This window comes from Lycium ferocissimum, chromosome 5, assembly GCF_029784015.1.
Source record: "Lycium ferocissimum isolate CSIRO_LF1 chromosome 5, AGI_CSIRO_Lferr_CH_V1, whole genome shotgun sequence".
NCBI lineage: Eukaryota > Viridiplantae > Streptophyta > Magnoliopsida > Solanales > Solanaceae > Lycium > Lycium ferocissimum.
The window spans coordinates 12,374,507-12,394,688 of NC_081346.1; the positions used below are offsets into that span (position 1 = coordinate 12,374,507).

Genomic DNA, 20,182 nt, shown 5'->3' on the forward strand with positions numbered 1-20,182 from the left:
TCTAGCCCATTATCCAAGGCCCAACTGTTGCGAATCAGTCTGACTATTGGGCTTTAACCCAAAACTCATTTTTTTTTCTCTTTGAAAGTAGGCTGCGAACGGAACTGGACAGAGGGGAATAATATTTTGTTGGGCCTTGGCCCAACACCGAATGCGGAGGATGAATGAGTCCCTCGGACTCACATGCGATGGTCATGCAAAAGAAAAATAAGGAAAAGGATTAGTATAGTGAAGATATGAAGACATATTAAAAAAAAGAGAAAACAAGTAATCGAAACAAAATGAGCTATCACATAAATAATAAACAAGGGTAGAACCTTGACGTGCTAACATAATAGGGCAATCTCAACAGACAAGTGGCTTATATATATATATATATATATATATATATATATATATATATATATATATATATATATATATATATATATATATATATGTATCTACATATACATAATCAAACCTAACACGCTTGCAAATGCACAAACATATATGAATTTAAGCAAGGATAAACTCATCACAGCATTCATATAGATCTGAACTTTTGTTCCTTCACTATCGAACCCATTTCAAGTTATCAGTAGCTAACAAATGTACCAGCAATAAATCAGCAGACCCAACAACAAGATAATAGCCCCTCATTGTTTCAACAACTCGTACACTTAAAGGGATACCAATCCCGCTGAGGCAAATCTCAGTTCAAATCAATTTCTAGTTTATTAGAAACTACACTGACAATGACAGGACGCAGAGTCATAAACAGAATATAAATGAGTGGATTAGCAGACCTTGAAGTTCCCTTTTGAACAACTGACAGACATGCATTACACATAATTGATTTAAGGCACTTTCCAGTAAAAGAACAGACAGATTCATATGGGGTCACACGGTATATTTCTTTCATATTCCAGCCAGAATAAAACCCCAACATGTGCAAGTTCCTCAGATTATCCAATGAATTTCGTAGATACCCCGTTTTGCATTGAAAGAAAACAAACTCTAAAAACCCCCATCGACATTCTGAGACCTAGAATTCCGGACCATTTAGCAAGGTTTATAGGCACGTAGGTGGTGAACTCAACTCAAATCATAATATTCTTTTTTTGGACATTAACCAAGCCAGACCAGATCTTTAAAGGCCTCGTTTATAACTTCAACAAATAACCAGTTGGGCCTTTCTTAAAATAGAAACAGACCCGAAACACAAATCTGAACCACAAGCAGGCATGTTTACCACAACAACAAACCAAACGTTCATTCAACTGATCTCAATTCAAGCAGTCCAGATTACTATGTCATTACTGATATTATATTGGGCGAGAATAAACATGATAGGAGGTATTGTAGGCTGGCCTGCTCATGGACAGTTCAAGTCTGAAATCAGGTTACTATTAATCATGCATTGACTAAAAATAATGCTTAATCATAACTGAACGTTCAACCGACAGGGCATACAAACCACCACATCATCATAAACTATATTAACTAACAAATACAAATCTGAATATCTAAACTGCTACCACTGATGACAAAAACAGGCTAATGGCGCAAAACTTAAGCTAAATCCGAACAGAGACAACAAATGATGAAATAAACGACCCGAAATAACTTGGACGAAAAGCAGCTCACATTATTAAACAAACCGACTACATACCTAAACACGCTTAATCGCACAAACAGGCCAGTCCGGACATTTCTATCAAAACTAAAATAATTTGTCTAACATGCTTGAATCCCGGAACAATAAACTAAACTAACACAGAGCAACAGAGAAATGCAGCGGAAATGAAAGAGGGAATGAAGAATTACCTTCTTCGGGTACAGCGAAGTGAGGCGCGGGGTTTTCGATCTAACTCGAAACATCAACAAATCCGAATTTGTGTGTTCTCGGATTCGAACAAATATCAAGGACAAAAACAGAACCCGATTTAATATTTTTGACTCGATATTAAAACAAGATTGAGATTGCTAAAAAGACTGATATTTTAGTGCATTCTAGGCGACTCAAACTTATATTTCTTAGGGGGGGGAAGGGATTTTTATGGCTCCCGAACTATCCCTCTTGACCTCCCAAAGAGAATACTTATAGGGAAAGATTAGGGTTTCTGAGTTCAAAGGTCTGGGCGGGAATTTTTTCAACGTTCCAACCCCAAATCGCCTGTGTATTTCAAATCTTGGTCAGAAAAAGAAAGAAGTGGACAAATGCCATTAAAATTGTGTACCCGAAAAATAAAATAAAAACTGATGAAGACGGATTTCAACTTACAAATGGCCAAAAATCCATTAAGGACGTTTCAGATCGATGACAGTCAACAAGGGAAGACGACAATTCGCAAATCGTGGAACACTGACAGGGGATTACAAATATTAACTTCCCTTCCCCAAATCGACCATGCACGGTCTGGGGAAGGCGAAAGAGGTCTGTGCTTTTGCCGTTTTCATCGAGGAACGCAGAGAAGAGAAGGAGAAGAGAGAGAACAGCGGGAAGAGAGAGAAGGGGGGTGAGCGGCGGATGAAAAGAGTGGAAACCCTAATGGTTTCCTTTTGTTAGATGAACGGGTAGGGTCCGAATTTTGGACTGTTTATTGGGTTAATCCGAAAATTGGTGGCTAATTGGGTAAAATGAATCGGGCTATTTTCAACGAATTAGCTTTAGCCCAAATAGTTGTAGGACTTAAATATGGACTGCATTAATATGCAATATGTAATTATTAACGCTCAGATAAAATAGAAATTACATTATGTCGCAATAGCCGCGTAATAATATTTTGTAAGTCAATCATAAATAAACGTTATTATTTAATTATGCGAAGGTAAATGCAATGCGTGGGCATAAGACGGTAAAAATGCTGAAATGATTATAATGCGGATTACGATAATACCGGTCAAAATAATAATAATAGTAATAATGATGATAATAATAATAATAATAACAACTGGTGAAAAATAGAGTAGTGAAACGCCTATATTAATAAAGGCTAATAATTATAGTAAAATACAATTAATTTTTTAAAATGCCAAAAAATACTAGAAATGTAAATAAATATTTAGGGAAGGCGGGACAAAATTGGGTGTCAACACAATCTTCCATGCATCTTTGAAGAACCCAATTCCAAAGCCATCTGGTCTTGGACTTTTGTTACGGTCAATCGAGAATATAGCTTTCTTGACATCTTCTTTAGTAAAGGCCTGTAAGATTTCAACTTGTTGTTGGACAGATAATCTTGGCCCATTCCTTAAAAAACCTGGAAAAACTTTGACCCTTTCATCCCCTTTTCTACCAAGCATATCTTCGTAGTATTGAACAAATAACCTAGCAATAGCATCCGGTTCATGTTGCCACACCCCATGTTCATCTTTCAATTGTGTGGTGGCTCGTTTCAATTTCTTGTGTTTGATAACGGAGTGGAAGTATCTCGTATTATCATCTCCAATTCTAATCCATGTAGCCTTACTCCTTTGTTGCAAAAATAGTTCAGCCATGTAAGAGGATTGCTTGAATTTCAGGTACTTCTCTTTCTCGTCCAGTTGCAAAGTCACATTTAAAGGGTCCTGCTGTAGCACACTTTGTGCTATGTGCAAAGCCTTTCTGTCATCATTTGCTTCATCTACAATATTCCTGAAGAATTGTGCATTTAACTCCTTCAGACCACGTTTCAGCAACTTCAATTTCTTTACTACTTTAAACATCATACATCCTTCAATGGGAACCTCCCATCCAACTTTCACCTTCTCCATGAATAATGGATGATTGGCCCAAACATTACAATATTGAAAAGATTTCCTGATGCAGGCTTGTTCCTCTTCATAAGTGATTTTTATGGGACAATGATCATTGATCCCTTCAGGTAAGTAGCAAGCTCTACAAGCAGGCATAGAGACAAGCCACTCATTATTAATAAAAGTCCAGTCAATTTTGGAGTAGATTCTCTGAGTATCTCCTTTATCATTCCATGTATACTTCTGACCTTGTTGCATCATTTCAAGTAATCCACATGTGTCAACACAATTCTGAAATCAGAAACTTCTGTCCAAGTGACAGGATTCCCACCTAGCCTATCTTCTTTCTTCAAGACTGAATTGAAATCTCCAAGGGCAAGCCAAGGTCTATTAATGTTCTGACTATGTACGTAGATTCTGATGTTTTTGTTTGAGGTCTTTCTCTCTTGTGCACTCTTCCTAGAAGGTGGTACTGGGAGTTGGGTGCTCTTTAGTTTGTATTTGTTTTGTTTGTTATGATATTTTTCACAGTTTACCAAAAAAAAAAAAAATCATATGGTCTCTTCAATTTGGAATAGGTCTACAATTTTGGTCTAGGATAACCGAATCTTAACGAATTTTATCAAACATTAACATAAATTTTTCATTCATGGTCCGCTAAATTGTGGATAGGTCCATATTTTGTCTTTCTTATATAACACTGAACAAATGTAGTCTTTTGAGTTTATAAAATGAGGATACTTTGGTCTAGTATAAAATGAGGATACTTTGGTCTAGCCTAACGAGATCCCAACAGATTTTAAATGTCAAGGAAATTCGTGACAAGTTGGATAAATGTACACACTGGTGCACACAACAATTATCTTATGAGTTTATTCTATGCAATCTTATCTTATATTTCTACAGGAGTTTGTTTTATAAACAAGTTCATGACCTTCCGGCTGTTACCGTTGCAAACTTACCTTGCACTAAGGTTGATAATGATAACTAATTTGGAGCGAGTCTTGGCATAACTGATAAAATTATTGCCATGTGATCAGGAGGTCACGAGTTCGAGCCGTGAAAATAGCCTCTTGCAAAAATTTAGGATCAGGAGGTCACGAGTTCGAGCCGTGAAAATAGCCTCTTGCAAAAATGTAGGATAAGGCTGAGTACAATAGACTAGGCGTGGTCCGGCCCTTCCCCGAATTCCGCGCATAGCGAGAGCTTAGTACATTAGGTTGCCTTTATATTGAAAAAATCAGAAAATACATCAAAATTATAGAGAATAAGAGGAAAAGTAAATCACTAGAGAGACAAATGGGGTAAATTGGATGCAAAGGAACAGATGAATACAACTTTAGTTTGAAAATAAGATTGAAATTAGAGCGCAATTAAATGAGAAATACTCTTCAAAATAAGTGTTTCGATTTCAAGATAAGCACTTTTACTAAATTGTTTGGTCAATTACGGAGAAGCTCAAGTTTGATTTCATATTTCTCACTTTTCAGTAAAATTAATTGGTGTATTTGTAGAAGATAGCGAAAATTAATAAATAGGAAAGCAAGAAACCTGTGCACTTGAATGTAGTATAATTACATGTATGCATATGGACAATGGTTTTGCTATTTCTGTCTGACTTTGTTTCTCTCTCCTTTTATTAATTTAAAATTAAAACTAAGGAATTCTCATAACAACGTGTACGGTCACATCTGATGTACTTTTGCATTTGAAATTAGACCAAGTTGCTCTCCAACCGGAAATATATACATCCATCTCCACTTAAAGAAATGACGCAAGACTTGGGATAGTACTGTGTCGAAAATTTCCTCTGTTAGTCAAAGTCATCGGTGTTAAGTTCAAATTAGGTTTAAGGATTAAAACTACACACTTTATTTAATTAAAGGTTAAATGTGCTTAGTACATTAACACAAGAACTAAAATCACAATTAGGCAATAACTCAGGGACTAAAACAACCATTTTCCCTTTAAGTTTCTTAAACTTGGCCAAACAATTTATATTAATTTTCAGTCATATAAAATGTCGTTTGCTCTGCTCTAATCAAATTAGATTGTAAGCTTTTTATATTTAGAAATAATTTAAATTTAAAATTTTACTCTAAGGTAATTTATATTAGGTTGCACATCCCTTGATTATGAATTAGAAGTTATTTCTTCAATCTTAATTTATCGGTACCTTTCACCTTTTAATTTGTCTAAAAAAGAATGTCGGATTTTTAAATTTAGAAATAATTTAATTTTAAAATGTTTATTTTACCTTGAGATAGTTTATAGCCACAATTTTTAAAAAAAATCTTTTTTCTTTCTTGAAACATGTATCTTGTCAAATAATACCACATAAATAAAGACGGACAAATTACTCCTTGTATCTCAATTTTTATGATACTATATTTTTAGTCAGTTCCAAAAAGAAAGACACATTTTTATATTTAGTAACAGTTTAACCAATCAAAAAAATATTTAGTAACAATTTAACTTTAAACTTTTAATTTGACCCTTAATGAGATGATTTATAACTTAATAAATATTTATAACTTATTTTAAATCACAAATTTCAAAAATCTTTCTTTCATTTTTAACCTGTGCCCATTCAAATAACATCACATAAATTGGGAGTACATCAGAGTAAAATGTTTGAGAAATTAGGCTTCAATTTCTGGTCAATGGCATTATGGCGGAATGCTTATTCAATTGAGATAAGGTTCAAAAACACACCTCAATTATCACTTTTTTGGTATTTTATACCTGAACTATTCGAAGTTTGACTTTCCTACTTAAACTATCACCAGATAGTTAGCAAAACTCACTTCGACTTTATATGATGATGCGTGTACTACACTCTCTTTTTTGTTTAAAAATCGTGCCACGTGACACTCCACGTGGATAATTTGCTCCACGTTTGCAAAACACATTCTTCCTCATTTTGACAAGAAAATATGGCCAATGAAGAAAATGGAGGGAATCAAAATGAAAGAGAACATCTCATTAGTGCCTCAAGAAGAAGAAAATGAAGAAGAAATAAATGAGAAAATCTGCACAAGAGAAGAAGAAATGAAGAAAAATGGTTGAGAAAGGACGAAGAAGAAGGGGGAGAGCTTAGGGTTTTCAAGAATTAATTGAAAAATTAGAAAAAATAAAAATAATAATTCGTCAGCTCATATATAGAAGTTACATATGCCAAACAGATAATTTTTTTTGAGAGAATTATGCTTCACGAGCATTTTGGTATTTGAGGATAAACATTTAGTCGAGTTAGCGTTCAAGTGTATTTTGCTAACTCTTTGGTGATAATTTAAGTAACAAAGTTTCACTTAGATAGTTCAGGTATAAAACACAAAAAAAAAAGTTTTTGATTTTTTTTCCTCTATCCTAATCTAATTGATTCATAGTCCCCGCAAACGTCTTTAGCCCGACGGGCAGGACTGCCACTACAGCTCTCCTTTATATAACCACTCGTTCTAAGAATTAGAGTTCACTGCTCAGTGTCCTCTAGAAGAAGAACACAAACATGAAAAGATTTTTCCAACCAATTGAAAAAGATGGATCTTTCAAGAAACCCACTCTTTCCTCTGAGAAAGATGGAGAACAAACAACAGAAACGATTTCTGAGAGTGCTGCTGAGAACAAGAACACCAAGAAAGAACCAACAAAGTTCTTGACATGGAATGCTAATAGCTTTCTTCTTCGAATTAAGAATAACTGGCCAGAGTTCACCAAGTTCATTGAGAGCCTTGATCCTGATGTCATTGCCATACAGGTACTTAAATTATTCCTTTATTTTGTGCTTGCTAAGTGTTATTAATGGTCTAATTGCTTTGTATTGTGATTCTGAATGTTGCCTTTGTATATGAATCTTGATTTAGAAAAAAGGGTTTTTTTTTTTTTTTGGACACTTCGATTGTTGATACGTTAAGAAAGTTGAGAAATTTAGGATATATTTCATCAAGTTGAGTAAAGGGGTTGCTAATTTTCTTTCTTTTATACACTTCTTTATGATTATAACCTATAGGCTTGCTTTTCCTTAAGCTACTTTTGTCGATTTCTGCTCCAGAGTGAATGCTAAGGAGAGAAGTTGAACTTAATTTGAAGTGTCTCTGATTTTGATCACATGAAAAAGAAAAAAGAAAAAAGAAAAAGATTTTTAAGGGAGATGATAACACCATGGGAAGGAGTAAGTGTCACAGGTTACAGATTTTAACAAGTTGGTAAATGCCAACTGCTTAAGTTGCTGCCCTTCTCTCCGTCTCCCCACTCTCCCAGGATAATCTACATAACAGCATTGTAATAGTGGATAAGGTCCATTATAGCTTAATAAGTGTAAGATTTTTCATAAGATGAAAGAAAAATCTGTTTTCTGATGAGTTCTTTCAACGCATAATTTGCAATAAAATGCACCAACAGTGAACAAAGGATAGGGAAGATCTTTAAATAAGTTTTGCAAACTGTATTGTTGTTCTTCTAGACCTTTATATCTGAATCTCAGGGAATGTCATGCTGGTCCTAGTATTTGGGGGATGTGATCAAGTAACTTGTATTTTCATGATTGTACCCGATATTATTGTTTAGTGGTGATATGGCTTGAAGAATAACTTATATGCTCTCAAACTGTGGGTATCTTTTTACAGATTAAATAAATTGGAATAAGTAGATCATCGTACGCTGGAAATTGTACACACTATTAAATTAATTTGTGAAGTTTCTAGCTGTCCTCTTATTTTGATTATTATTGCATCCTTATTTCATGTTATAATACATATTTGTGGCTTAGGTTAGCTGCTGACGGTTTTTTTTTTTTTTTTTTTTTTCACTCGCTTCATTTATTGCCTCCATCTTTTATTTATTGAGATATACTTTTGAACCTTTGTTCTGAAATTCAGCATTTGATTCTTGGAGGAAATTATTTTGTGTTATCTATAATTGGTAGGGATGCCAATCTAACTGTATGTTGGTGGTAGGAAGTAAGGATGCCAGCTGCTGGTTCCAAAGGCGCACCTAAGAACCCAAGAGAGTTAAAAGATGATACCAGCGCTTCACGTGAAGAAAAACTGGTAATCATTGCTTGTCATGTTACTAAAGTAATTTGGATGCAGCATACACATCTCTTGCATTATCTCAAACCTTCATAAATTCAAAGCTCAGTTTTTGTTTCCTTGGAGAATTCCATTTCAACTTGTTTGCTGTGACTTAAGTGGCAGACAGGATTCCATAGTTGATATTGAGAAAAATGTTCACTTCTTGTTTTGTGATAACAAGGTAGCGGTACTTCTTCATTGGGTTTATTTTCCGATCATGCAGGTGGTGACACGAGCCTTATCAAGTCCACCATTCAAAAATTATAATGTTTGGTGGTCTCTTTCGGACTCAAAATATGCTGGAACTGCATTATTCATCAAAAAGTGTTTTCAACCAAAGAAGGTTTCCTTTTCACTTGATGCAACAGGTACCCATCAGCAGATATTTTTTTAACTGATTACTTTTTTCAAAGGGAAAAGCATGACGAAGATTACGCAGCATTTATGTTTTGTACATTAAATAGAATGAAACCAGCTCTTGGTGCCCTGGGAGATTCACACAATGATGAAACTTTTTCTTTATGAGAGGCACCCTTTGTACTCCCACCCCTACACCAGTGGAGGAGGAAAACAATCTTATATCAATCAATTGCTGCTTCAATTTGATTGGCTTATGAATTGTTGGTTAAAGAAGTTATTTCTGGGATATTCTATCATATTCTGTGGAAGTCCTATCATGATGTTCTGTCTTGTTTAGAGTTAGAGGCAAAAGAAACTTGGAAGCAGTAGCAATTTGTTTCTCTAGTTGTAGAGTCTTTCAAATAGGCAGTTTCAAGTCCACTTTCTTTCCTTGCTAAATTTATTGGCCCAATGAGGATTACATTTTACTCTTATCAGTTTTTTTTTTTAACAAGATTGGTCATCTTCTACGAAAGTTTGACACCGTATTATGCTGCTGCTCGATAAGAGTTTTCCCATTTAGCTAATAAAAAAGACGTATACTTATTCGGTTTAGGTCTCATTAGAGTTTGCTTTAGAAGTATGTTCCTAGTCACCATATTGTGAATTTGGTAGCTTAAGTAGACCTTCAAAGAAATAAAAGGCATTAAAATATTTAAGTACCTCAAGGACGTCTTGGTCAGCTTGCTGTAATACTGTATTTGTGATGATAACTTTCTTTTTCCTTGCCAATGTAAGCTTTTTCCCAATATAGGATCATTATCATGTTTATGCCTTTTTCCCAATAAAAGGCATTAGAGTTTGCTTTAGAAGTATGTTCCTAGTCACCATATTGTGATAGTAGATCACCTTCAAAGAAATAAAAGGCATTAAAATATTTAAGTACCTCAAGGACGTCTTGGTCAGCTTGCTGTAATACTGTATTTGTGATGATAACTTTCTTTTTCCTTGCCAATGTAAGCTTTTTCCCAATATAGGATCATTATCATGTTTATGTCTAGAACTACTTGAAGGTAAAAAAGATTTATGTTGGTGTTTGTGTCTTACAAGTGTGACATCTTAACTTCTAACAAGCTCCAGTCTTGAAAATGTGTCGCCAACCAGAATCATGCAGCTATTTGCTAATCTTTCAGTTATAACCTTTATTCATCTAAAACAAACAAACAAATAAATGCTAAATCTTTCAGTTATTTTCAAAACATAATAATCTACTGACAGCAAGTTGACTTTAGTGCTTCTCTCTGTCTCCCTCCCCCCTCTCTCTTCCATATCTGCTTTATAGTGTGGTTGATTCAACTGGCTAAAGCAGATAATAAGCTTGGAAAGTGTTTGTATTCTTAGGTTCTAAGCATGAACCAGATGGTCGAGTTATTTTGGCTGAATTTGAGACATTCCGAATATTAAATACATACGTGCCAAACAATGGGTGGAAAGAAGAGGAATCTTCATTTCCAAGGAGAAGAAAATGGGATAAAAGAATGCTCGAGTTTGTTCTCGCATCTTCAGATAAACCCCTTATTTGGTGTGGTGATCTTAATGTAAGGTACAATTCTGTTTTATTTTTATATATTTCACTTTAGTATGTCTTTTTATGTACTTGTTGTACTTGACAACATAATTCTTTTTCTGTTACCTTTTTTCCTTTTCCCATTCTTTTTTGTCTCCCTTTATGTTGTCTTTGAAAAAGTGAGGATTGTTGGGTTCAGTGGCGGAACTAGAATTTTTACAAAGGGGTGTCAAAGTATAAAAAAGTAAATATACAACGAAATTAAGGGTGTTCAACACATGGTATACATACATAAAAAAGTTCTTTTTACGTATTTACACAGTGTAATTTTTCGGCGAAGTGGTGTCGGTTAACACCCCTTGGATGCATGTGGCTTCGCCACTGGTTGGGTTGCTAGCAACTTTTATACTATATATAAGTGCCAATCCCAATTTTTGGTCGTCCTCACATTGCAAAAGATGAATTTTGATTGGTTGGTTAGTTACACATGTCTGTTACTCCTTGCCTGTTCCACTTTTGACACACACATCAGTTTTTCTTCAGCCCATATGAGGTGGGCCCTGCAATATTTTGTCTATTTTGTTTTAGCCCCTTACTCCCTTTAATTTATATTATTATGAGTATCATATTTTTAACTTTTATATTTAGTTCAAAACAAATAGTAATTTTTACATAATCAAAAAAATATTAGTGGAGTAGCTTTTTTCCTTCTTTCAAATTTACCCTTATTTAGATAAATGAATTTTAACATAACCAAGAAATTATATTAAATTGGTACTATTTAATTAAGCATAATTTAGAAATATCATCTCTCGGGATAAGTATTTATTTAAAACCTAGCTAATAACGCCATATCATATGAACCGAAGTTTTAGTTTACCCTTTACATTATTTATCATTATACATTTTAGTAAAATTTAATCAACTATGGAGCCACATTTTCTTAAAAGCATTATTAGATATTATTGATTACTCTCTTCATTTCAATTTATGACTTTTCATTATCCAAGAGTTAATTTGACTAAACTTTGAATAAATTAAATTAGATCAATTTAATATTTACATTAAACTAAGATATTTAAATACTTGTATCTATAATTACAATTTTAACCTGATTAATATTTTTAAGCATAAACTATATATGGAAATTTTGAGGTTTTTAATGAATTTAATTGTTTTCTTAATTTTAAGTGAACTCTAAACTTAAATCACCACATTTAACTAACATAAACTTAGAATGAAATTATCAAATTAAAACCTTATAAATACATATTTAATCATAAATAAGAAATCATATATTAAATTCATAAAAACGTCAAAAAAAAAATTCAATTGATGATTTTCAAATTGTAATTATTGTATATAATTTAGATATGTTACTTTACAAAATACTTTTATATCTTTAAATTCTCCTGGGCCTTCCTTCCCCATAAAAGAAATTTTGTTTAAAAATTGTCTAATGAAGTGATTAAGAAACTTTAAAAATTTAGAATACTCTTACATATTTAACATGGTCAATTATATTAAATATGCAGTAAAAAAATATGACACAAATTATACCTTTACCAAATATATTACTAATATTTTAAATTTGCTGTAAAGTCATAATGTTTTGATCACTTGCAGTTTCATTACTTCTGAATTTGACAGTGCAAAATGACAGTCTATTATACTTTCGAAACTTGTTCAGGAAATTTCTATGATACTCATCCTTTTTCTTGAATGTCTTCCCTGCAGTCATGAAGATATTGATGTAAGTCATCCAGAATTTTTTAGTGCAGCCAAGCTCAATGGTTACATTCCACCAAACAAAGAGGTAATATGCTATCGTGACAGCAATATTTCTGTATTGTCAATCAACATGTATATACTAAATACTACAAAGACTTCATCATTGTGGTGCGTCTATATCCCCTTTCCTCCTTAAGACTGCCTGATGTCTTCAGCCATGTGACTGGGTTTCTTTTTCATTTTCCCCGTTGGGCTGTAATTCTCTGCTCTGAATAGCTTTTTGCTTGACCTAGTGTTATTGATTGACCCGTGTCTGTGTGGCGGTGTGATCGAAGGAATTGAAGTGAATATCGTTAAAACTTAATGGTGATTATGCCCACTACCTTTGGCAGTATATATGTGTTTACTAATGCTTTTGGAGGCAGAATAAAAGGTTTTTTGGGGATTGGAGGGCGCACAGTAATGTGATTGGAGGTGAGAGAGCAGAGCGTACAGCCCTGTCATGTCAAGAGTTTGTTTTTATAGCTGCGCTTGTTGTCATAGTCAACAAGGTTGAGACGTCCAAGAAATAACTTCGAATTGGAAAGGCAATGTTCAGGTGAACTGACCAATGGCGAACAAGTTTAGTATACTAAGGGCACTTGAGAGAACCACGTCGAAGAAACTTGGCAAAATGACCCTGTAACCTCGGGAGATGGGATGCTCTCACTAATAACCCGATAACACCAATAATCCAATTGTTGAATCAAGCCGGACCTGTAGTAATATCTGGCAGGAAAAACGGATTTTGTAAAACGTTTTCACTCGAGAAAAATGCACGTTGAAAATGCAATCACTAGAAGTACCACTAAAAGATAGTTTCTTGTGTGACTAGTATTTGATAATTTTCAGTTATCTGTATAAACGATATTCCCACTACTAATATAAGCTGTTGTTTCTTGTGTGACTAGTATTTGATACTTTTCAGTTGTCTGTATAAACGATATTCCCACTACTAATATAAGCTGTAATCTTTGGAATGAATAGCCCATGATTTTAGGTGGATAGAATGTTTGCCATCTAGAAGTCTTACTGAAAAAAACAACAGACCCGCCAGTCTGAAAGGGTTTTCTATAAGAAGAGAAGCAATCTGATGGTGGTTGGCAGCTAGTTACTGCATAAAAAATATTCTTATTTTGTGGTGCTCTGCCAAAACTTACCACTCTGCATTATGGCAAAGTGGAGGTTTTCATGGTAACATCTGCTTATATTTCCTGAATTTGCTCTCCTACTTGGCTGTTCCTCCTGCTATGTTGGATAAAAGTTTATAGGGTATGTTCCAATATGTCCTGGATGAGAATGGATGTGACCGAAGCAGGACCTAGAATAATTTAAATTGCATTCATCTTGTGGTTATGTCTAACATTCTGACTTTAAGTTATCTTGCAGGATTGTGGTCAACCTGGATTTACCCTGGCTGAAAGGAGGAGGTTTGGTGGCATATTAAAAGAGTATGTCAACCAGTTCATACTTCTGAATTGCTTGCTTAAATATGTCGTATATGCTTGTGCCGCATGAGCTAATGGTTTGTTGTCAGTTATGATTGTCGCGATACTATGTGAAATGACTAATAGCTTCTATCACTCCACTTTTTGGATAATGGAAAGTGGTTATCACTCTTTAGGGATTATATTTTCACTTTTCTGTTGGTATATTTGTAACATTGTGACAATAAATCTGCAATTCTTTTTCTCCTCTTCGCTCTTGGTGATGCTAGACATAACTAGTGCTTCTTTTAGTACTACCAATGTAACAAATGTAACAATCTTCTCAAAATGTTTTGATTTCATTTCAACTGAGTCTAGGGTCAAGGGCATCAGAGAAGATGCAAGAAAATTGAGTACTTCTTTGGCAAGGAAGTAGATTTGGCTCTCTGAACTAAGTTCTGTGTATTCAGCTTTCATTTTTTAAAAGCAAGCGAATTAAATACCCTGTTTTGACAAGGGAGTCTGCTCTACCTCTCTGGTCACCCTTTCATTTTCCTTTTTCTTTTTAAAAAATTGTTTTTCTTTGTGGCTCACTAGCATCTATTGCCTTTTTCTGTCTGTTGCAGATGTTGAACTTTTAGATGTGTTGTTTACGAACTTATAATCTAACTGCCGATCTAAATCAAATGTAAATGATGGTTAGTGTTAGAAGCACATATGAAGCTCACATGATTGCTTAATGTTGTTCCAATCTTGTGTGGCTATGTGATATAAGCTGATGCAAGATTAATATGAGGAGAAACAATTACTTGGGAAAAGCTTAAAGATTGTTGAAAACAAAGCTACTTAACAATGAGTAGTTTGACATACGAGGAAGTAGATTATATGGAATTGGAACTCTTAAGTTGCAGATGTTTAGTCTCATGAATCTATTTCGTTCAAGTTAATATTCCAGTGGATAAAACCTATGTAACTTCATTCCATTTTCTGGTTAAGTACCGTTCCGTGATATTCCTATTTCTCAGAGGAAAGCTACTGGATGCATATAGATTCCTTCACAAGGACAAGGACATGGAATGTGGCTTCTCGTGGTCGGGAAATCCTGTCGGGAAGTAAGTGATTTCTCTGTACTTTATAAGTGCTTTCCATGAAAACATGCTCAATTGAACGGAGTAGCTTGTCCATCACCATCATGTTATTTCTTGTTTTTGGCCTCCGTAGAGACTGATGGTCCTGATGATTACGTTACTTGCAGGTATCGTGGGAAAAGGATGAGAATAGATTACTTTATTGTGTCTGAGAAATTGAAAGACAGGATTGTTTCATGCGAGATGCATGGACGTGGGATCGAATTGGATGGTAAGTTAATCTTAAAATGAACAATACATGAACCTGATGGCTGCCAAGAAATTGCCAAAAGAAGTGAAATTGTGACCTTAAATATTAAATACTCTTTGATCGTCATAATTGTAAAATTTAAGCCAATTTAACTTCTTCATAATTAGGCCTAATCCAAAAACTGAAATGAGTTGTAGGATATCATCCTTCCTGATATAAACCAGTAGCATTTGTTTGGAGTTTAACTCTGTGATACTATCTTATAACCTCGTAGGAATGGAATTAAAGTTTGACGTATCGGGAAGCATGTACTGAAATTTCACATGCAGCTTGCGTTATTGTCATGAACTGTGGTTTTTTCTTCTTCATGCCTGTTATTCTTCGCCTTTTATGCCGAGTATCTAAAGGTTAATATGTTGTATATGCTAGGTTTCTATGGGAGTGACCATTGTCCAGTATCCCTTGAACTCTCTGAGAAGGATGCAGATACCAAACAAGGTTGAAATGTTTATGTATAGAAACCTAGTGCTCAGTTACTATATATTTCATGCGGAATTAATCATGCTTCACATTACTTGCTGATCTTATTAGGGGTAATTTTCTAGTCCCAACTCCTAGATTAGGCTAATTATTTCAGGATTCTCGATCAGTTCTTGATTTCTTGTTAGTATGGACACATTTCCTATTAATTTAATGACGAGATTCGGAACACTAATTGCGATGGTTTCGTTTAGTTTAGTGTGAAAATTGATTTTTTTTTTCCCTTCCAAATTTACGTAGACGAGAAACTTTACAAAAAACTACAACCTAATTATAATTTTTGTAATTAAAATTATCTTTTATAGGGAAAAACAAAGCCACAGAAGTCATTGTATGACAGCAGATCCTTCTTTATTATTTTTTTAAAATTTAGCTCATTGTTTTTATTTTTATTCTAGTGGAGGTCCCGGCAATGATTCATTAATCAAGGTTAGGACATCACTGATGATTAGAGACAATATATTAAACTAATTTTGATGACTAGACAAACCTCAATATTATCTTTTCTTACTTGACATATTTAACAATTTGTTTTGAGGATAACGTCTTTAACGAGTTTACAATGTTTTTAGTAACAAAAGAGAAAATTCTTTTTCCATTATTTTGGTTATAGACTGGCAAAAGTTCCTGGCATGTCCAACTTGAATATCCAAAAGAAATCAAAAGAAAAACAGATGTGGAAATTTGATAGATTTTTGCCACAATTTTCAGGTGATTTACTGCTTTTGATATGCCTGATTAATGTTTTAGACATTAATTTTGACTTGAAATCTCGTTGCATATTTAATTGGAGAAACTAAACGTATTTGGCGATAATTTCCTCTGAAGGAGAATATATTCAATGATTCAAAGGACCAATTACTTGCTGTATTGGCCACCAAAATGAGCATATTAGCTAATGCCCACTTCCCCAATTAATTGTCTACTTATTTATTTGTCTGAGCAAATCACTTCAGGGAATATACTTGCATGCATTGGGTGATCATACTCAAATAAATAGAGGGTATGTGTCTTAAATATATTTAATTATGATTAAGTAATATGTATTTTTATCTTAGTTGTCACAGTCAAATTTCTCAATTTAGTATATACGCCAAATACGAGTAAGTATTTACGTAAATTGATTGAATAGAGATGTTGCCATTTCAAGTATACCCGGACATATATTTGTCACGAGAGGATTAATAATTCATTTACATCTTTCTGTATATAACAAGATAGTATAAGTACATGGATGAAAAAAGAGCATAAGAATAATAAATCGTTCTTATAGCATATACAAATCACACACTTGATGATACTCAGCACACGCTATTCATGCTGTGCTACTTGCCTACTTCATCAAAAATAAATTGGGTTTTTTTCTTTTTCTTGGGGTGGTTTAAATGGATGCTTGCATATAATATTCAGATTTTGAGGTTAAAGATAAGATAAAGATAAGATAGGTATTCATTTCCTATAGTTGAATGTTCTCTCAATTTCTATAAGAAAATTTATTATTCTGTTTGCCAACAAAAACACACAGCATAACGGTAGTATTTGATTCTATTGTTACAGAGATAATACAACTAAATTTTAGTTTTAAAATAAATAATTCCAATTTTACCAATTCAATGAACAAATCCTATTGGAGCCACTTCTGTCCGTTTTCCCCAAAAAGCAGTATGCATAGTCAAACAAGCGGCCAGTAAAAGGCAGTATGCCAGTATTCCTTATTTGGCATAGTATGAATGATTTAATGTCATAATATTATTTAAACATTAGAATCATTCATGAGGCAACCAGGCAATAAAAAAGAGTAGTAATTAGTGTTCTCCTTAAAATGTGAAGATGATCAAATTTTGTTCCTAGAAAATTGAGCAATTTTATCTTCAGTAATATATTATATTAACTCATTGTTAGAAAAAAAATCATTTTTTTTGTTTTTAATCTCTAGTGAAGGTCCAATCTAAAATATAACAAAGAATAATTTCTAATGACAACTAAAGATAAAATGACATATTCAGATCGAAATATTTTAACACGTACAATTTATTTATTTTATATGGGAACTCAAAAAGGACAAATGAATTTGCTAATCAAAAAGGGTTGAAGTAACCCAAACTACAAAAAATAAAATTGAACAATTTTATCATTTGTTAGATATTAGGTCTATTAACTCGCTATTAGAAAAAAGTTTCATTTTTGTTTTTAACCTCTAATGAAGTTCCCTTCGCTCCGCACCTTTCCTTCCACACGAAAGGATCATGGGGTTCTCCCAATATACATGGAACGGTAGTAGGCAAATCCTGTGTCGAATTTCTGATCTATTCGTTTGAGCATTAGAGGACTGAACTTTCAGATCGGATTCGTGTCAATTCCTCCAATCACAGAATGCCCTTATCAATCAAACTTTCTCTCTCTAACTGGAACTACCCTCGGCAGCTTTAGCTTCAGCAGCTCCTCAATCTTTCATTTCGAAAATCAAACTTGGATATCTAAAGTATAACAAAGAGTAATTTTCAATTATAATTAAAGATAAAATGGCATATTTAGATTGAAATATTTGACACGTGCGATTTATTTATTTTACGCGGGAACTCAAAAAGGACAAAATAAATTTCTTAACCGATAAGGGTAGAAGTAACTCAAACCGCCCCCCCCCCCCCCCCCCCCAAAAAAAAAGAAGGTAAAATTGAACTATTTTATCATTTGTTGTATATTAGGTCTAATTCTAGACATGTTGTTAGAAAAAACTTTCATTTTTATTTTTAACATCTAATGAAGCTCCATCTAAAGTATAACAAAGAGTAATTCTAATCATAATTAACGATAAAATGACATATTTTGCTCGAACAATTTTAACACGTGCAATCTATATATATATATATATATATATGGGAATTTAAAAAGGACGAATTTATTCGCTAACCGATAAGGGTAGAAGTGACCCAAAACTATATTAAAAAAAAAAGTCAAACAATTTTAAATAATAAAAGAGTAAATTTTGACACTTTCCCCTTGAAAAAAAAAAGAGTGGTGATTGGCAAAAATGGAATACAATAAATGACATATTTAGGTTGAACTATTTTAACACGAGTAATCTATTTATTTTACGCGGGAATTCAAAAAGGACAAATGAATTTGCTAACCGCTAAGGGTAGAAGCGAGCGGAAACTATATAAAAAAAAAAGTAAAATTATGAAATTTTAAATAATAAAAGATTAATCTTTGACCTTTTCTCCTTAAAAAAGGAGTGGTGATTGGCAAAAATGGAATACGGTAAATGACATATTTAGATCGAACTATTTTAACACGTGCGATCTACGTGCGATCTATTTATTTTATGCGAAAACTCGAAAAGGACGGATGAATTTGCTAACCGATAAGGGTAAAAGTGAACTGAAACTATAAAAAATAAAAATAAAAATAAAAAAAGGAAGTAAAATTGAGAAATTTAAAATAATAAAAGAATAATTTTTGATTTTTTTTCTCCTTTAAAAAAATAATATTAGGAGTAGTGATTAGTAAAAATGGAATACAGTATAACCGCGGTGTCATTTTCAAGAGTGTGGTGCAAACTCAGATAAACCCCCCACCCTCACTCACATGTTTTTACTCTCTCCCCTACTCTCCATTTTTCTATCCTATGTTTTTCTTTTTTAGCATAAAGAACAGAGGAGAGAAACAAAAACAAATATTACTCCAATACTAACACATAGCTAACTCCTATAAAAAAAATACTACAATAATGGGAAATCCAAGTTGCAAAAGAGTGTGTGCTATGTGAGACAGATATAGTAGAATCTCTAGACCAACAACAATAGTTGTTGTTCTTATAGATTTTGGAACAACCAACAATACTCTGACAACAATCTCCTTAAAGACCATGACTCTTTCAGCCAAAAGGTCCATTGACGTTTATAGAGTGAATCCCACTTTACCCCCTAACATTTAAGGATTGGGAAAAGATACCCCTCATATATTGATTGGGAATGATAACCCCCTATTCAATATTTTCCGGTGGAATCTTTTGTTTTTAATAAAGATCTTTTTTTTCTTTTTGTTTCTAGAATTAAATACAATATATAACTCTTGTTATTGTTCCATTCACCTATTCTTTTAAAAATAATGTATATAACTACTTGGAAAATTCTATTTAATAAATTTCGTTTAGCATTTCGTTATTATTATTATTATTATTATTATTATTTTGTTTTTGTTTGGGGACTAGAGGGGTAAGATCTTAATTATTCAACAATCTAAATACAAATTAAGATATACACATGGCGCTAGCGTATGATATTAAAAAGACACTAATCATATGTTACGTTGTGATGTCGCTTTGTTTTTGAGTATCGTATCATAACAAAATGTCAAGTATCATCTAATTTTCAAATAATAACTCAAATTAACGATATTTTTTGGGG

General features: G+C 33.4%; 2 protein-coding genes across 2 annotated transcripts; one reads left to right on the forward strand and one right to left on the reverse strand.

Annotated features, from left to right (window-relative positions):
- Nucleotides 1-694: 694 nt before the first annotated feature.
- On the reverse strand, nucleotides 695-3,981 carry LOC132057563 (uncharacterized). Its single transcript, XM_059450198.1, has 2 exons — nucleotides 3,082-3,981; nucleotides 695-1,027 (listed from the first exon to the last, which is right to left on the reverse strand). Exons 1-2 carry the CDS (start codon nucleotides 3,979-3,981, stop codon nucleotides 695-697), a joined length of 1,233 nt encoding a protein of 410 aa, XP_059306181.1.
- A 3,137-nt stretch (nucleotides 3,982-7,118) lies between these two features.
- On the forward strand, nucleotides 7,119-15,948 carry LOC132056042 (DNA-(apurinic or apyrimidinic site) endonuclease). Its single transcript, XM_059448085.1, has 9 exons — nucleotides 7,119-7,477; nucleotides 8,676-8,768; nucleotides 9,016-9,160; nucleotides 10,533-10,734; nucleotides 12,436-12,514; nucleotides 13,858-13,919; nucleotides 14,921-15,007; nucleotides 15,151-15,254; nucleotides 15,663-15,948. The coding sequence occupies exons 1-9, from the start codon at nucleotides 7,229-7,231 to the stop codon at nucleotides 15,734-15,736; spliced, it is 1,095 nt and encodes a 364-aa protein (XP_059304068.1). The 5' UTR covers nucleotides 7,119-7,228; the 3' UTR covers nucleotides 15,737-15,948.
- Nucleotides 15,949-20,182: the final 4,234 nt, after the last annotated feature.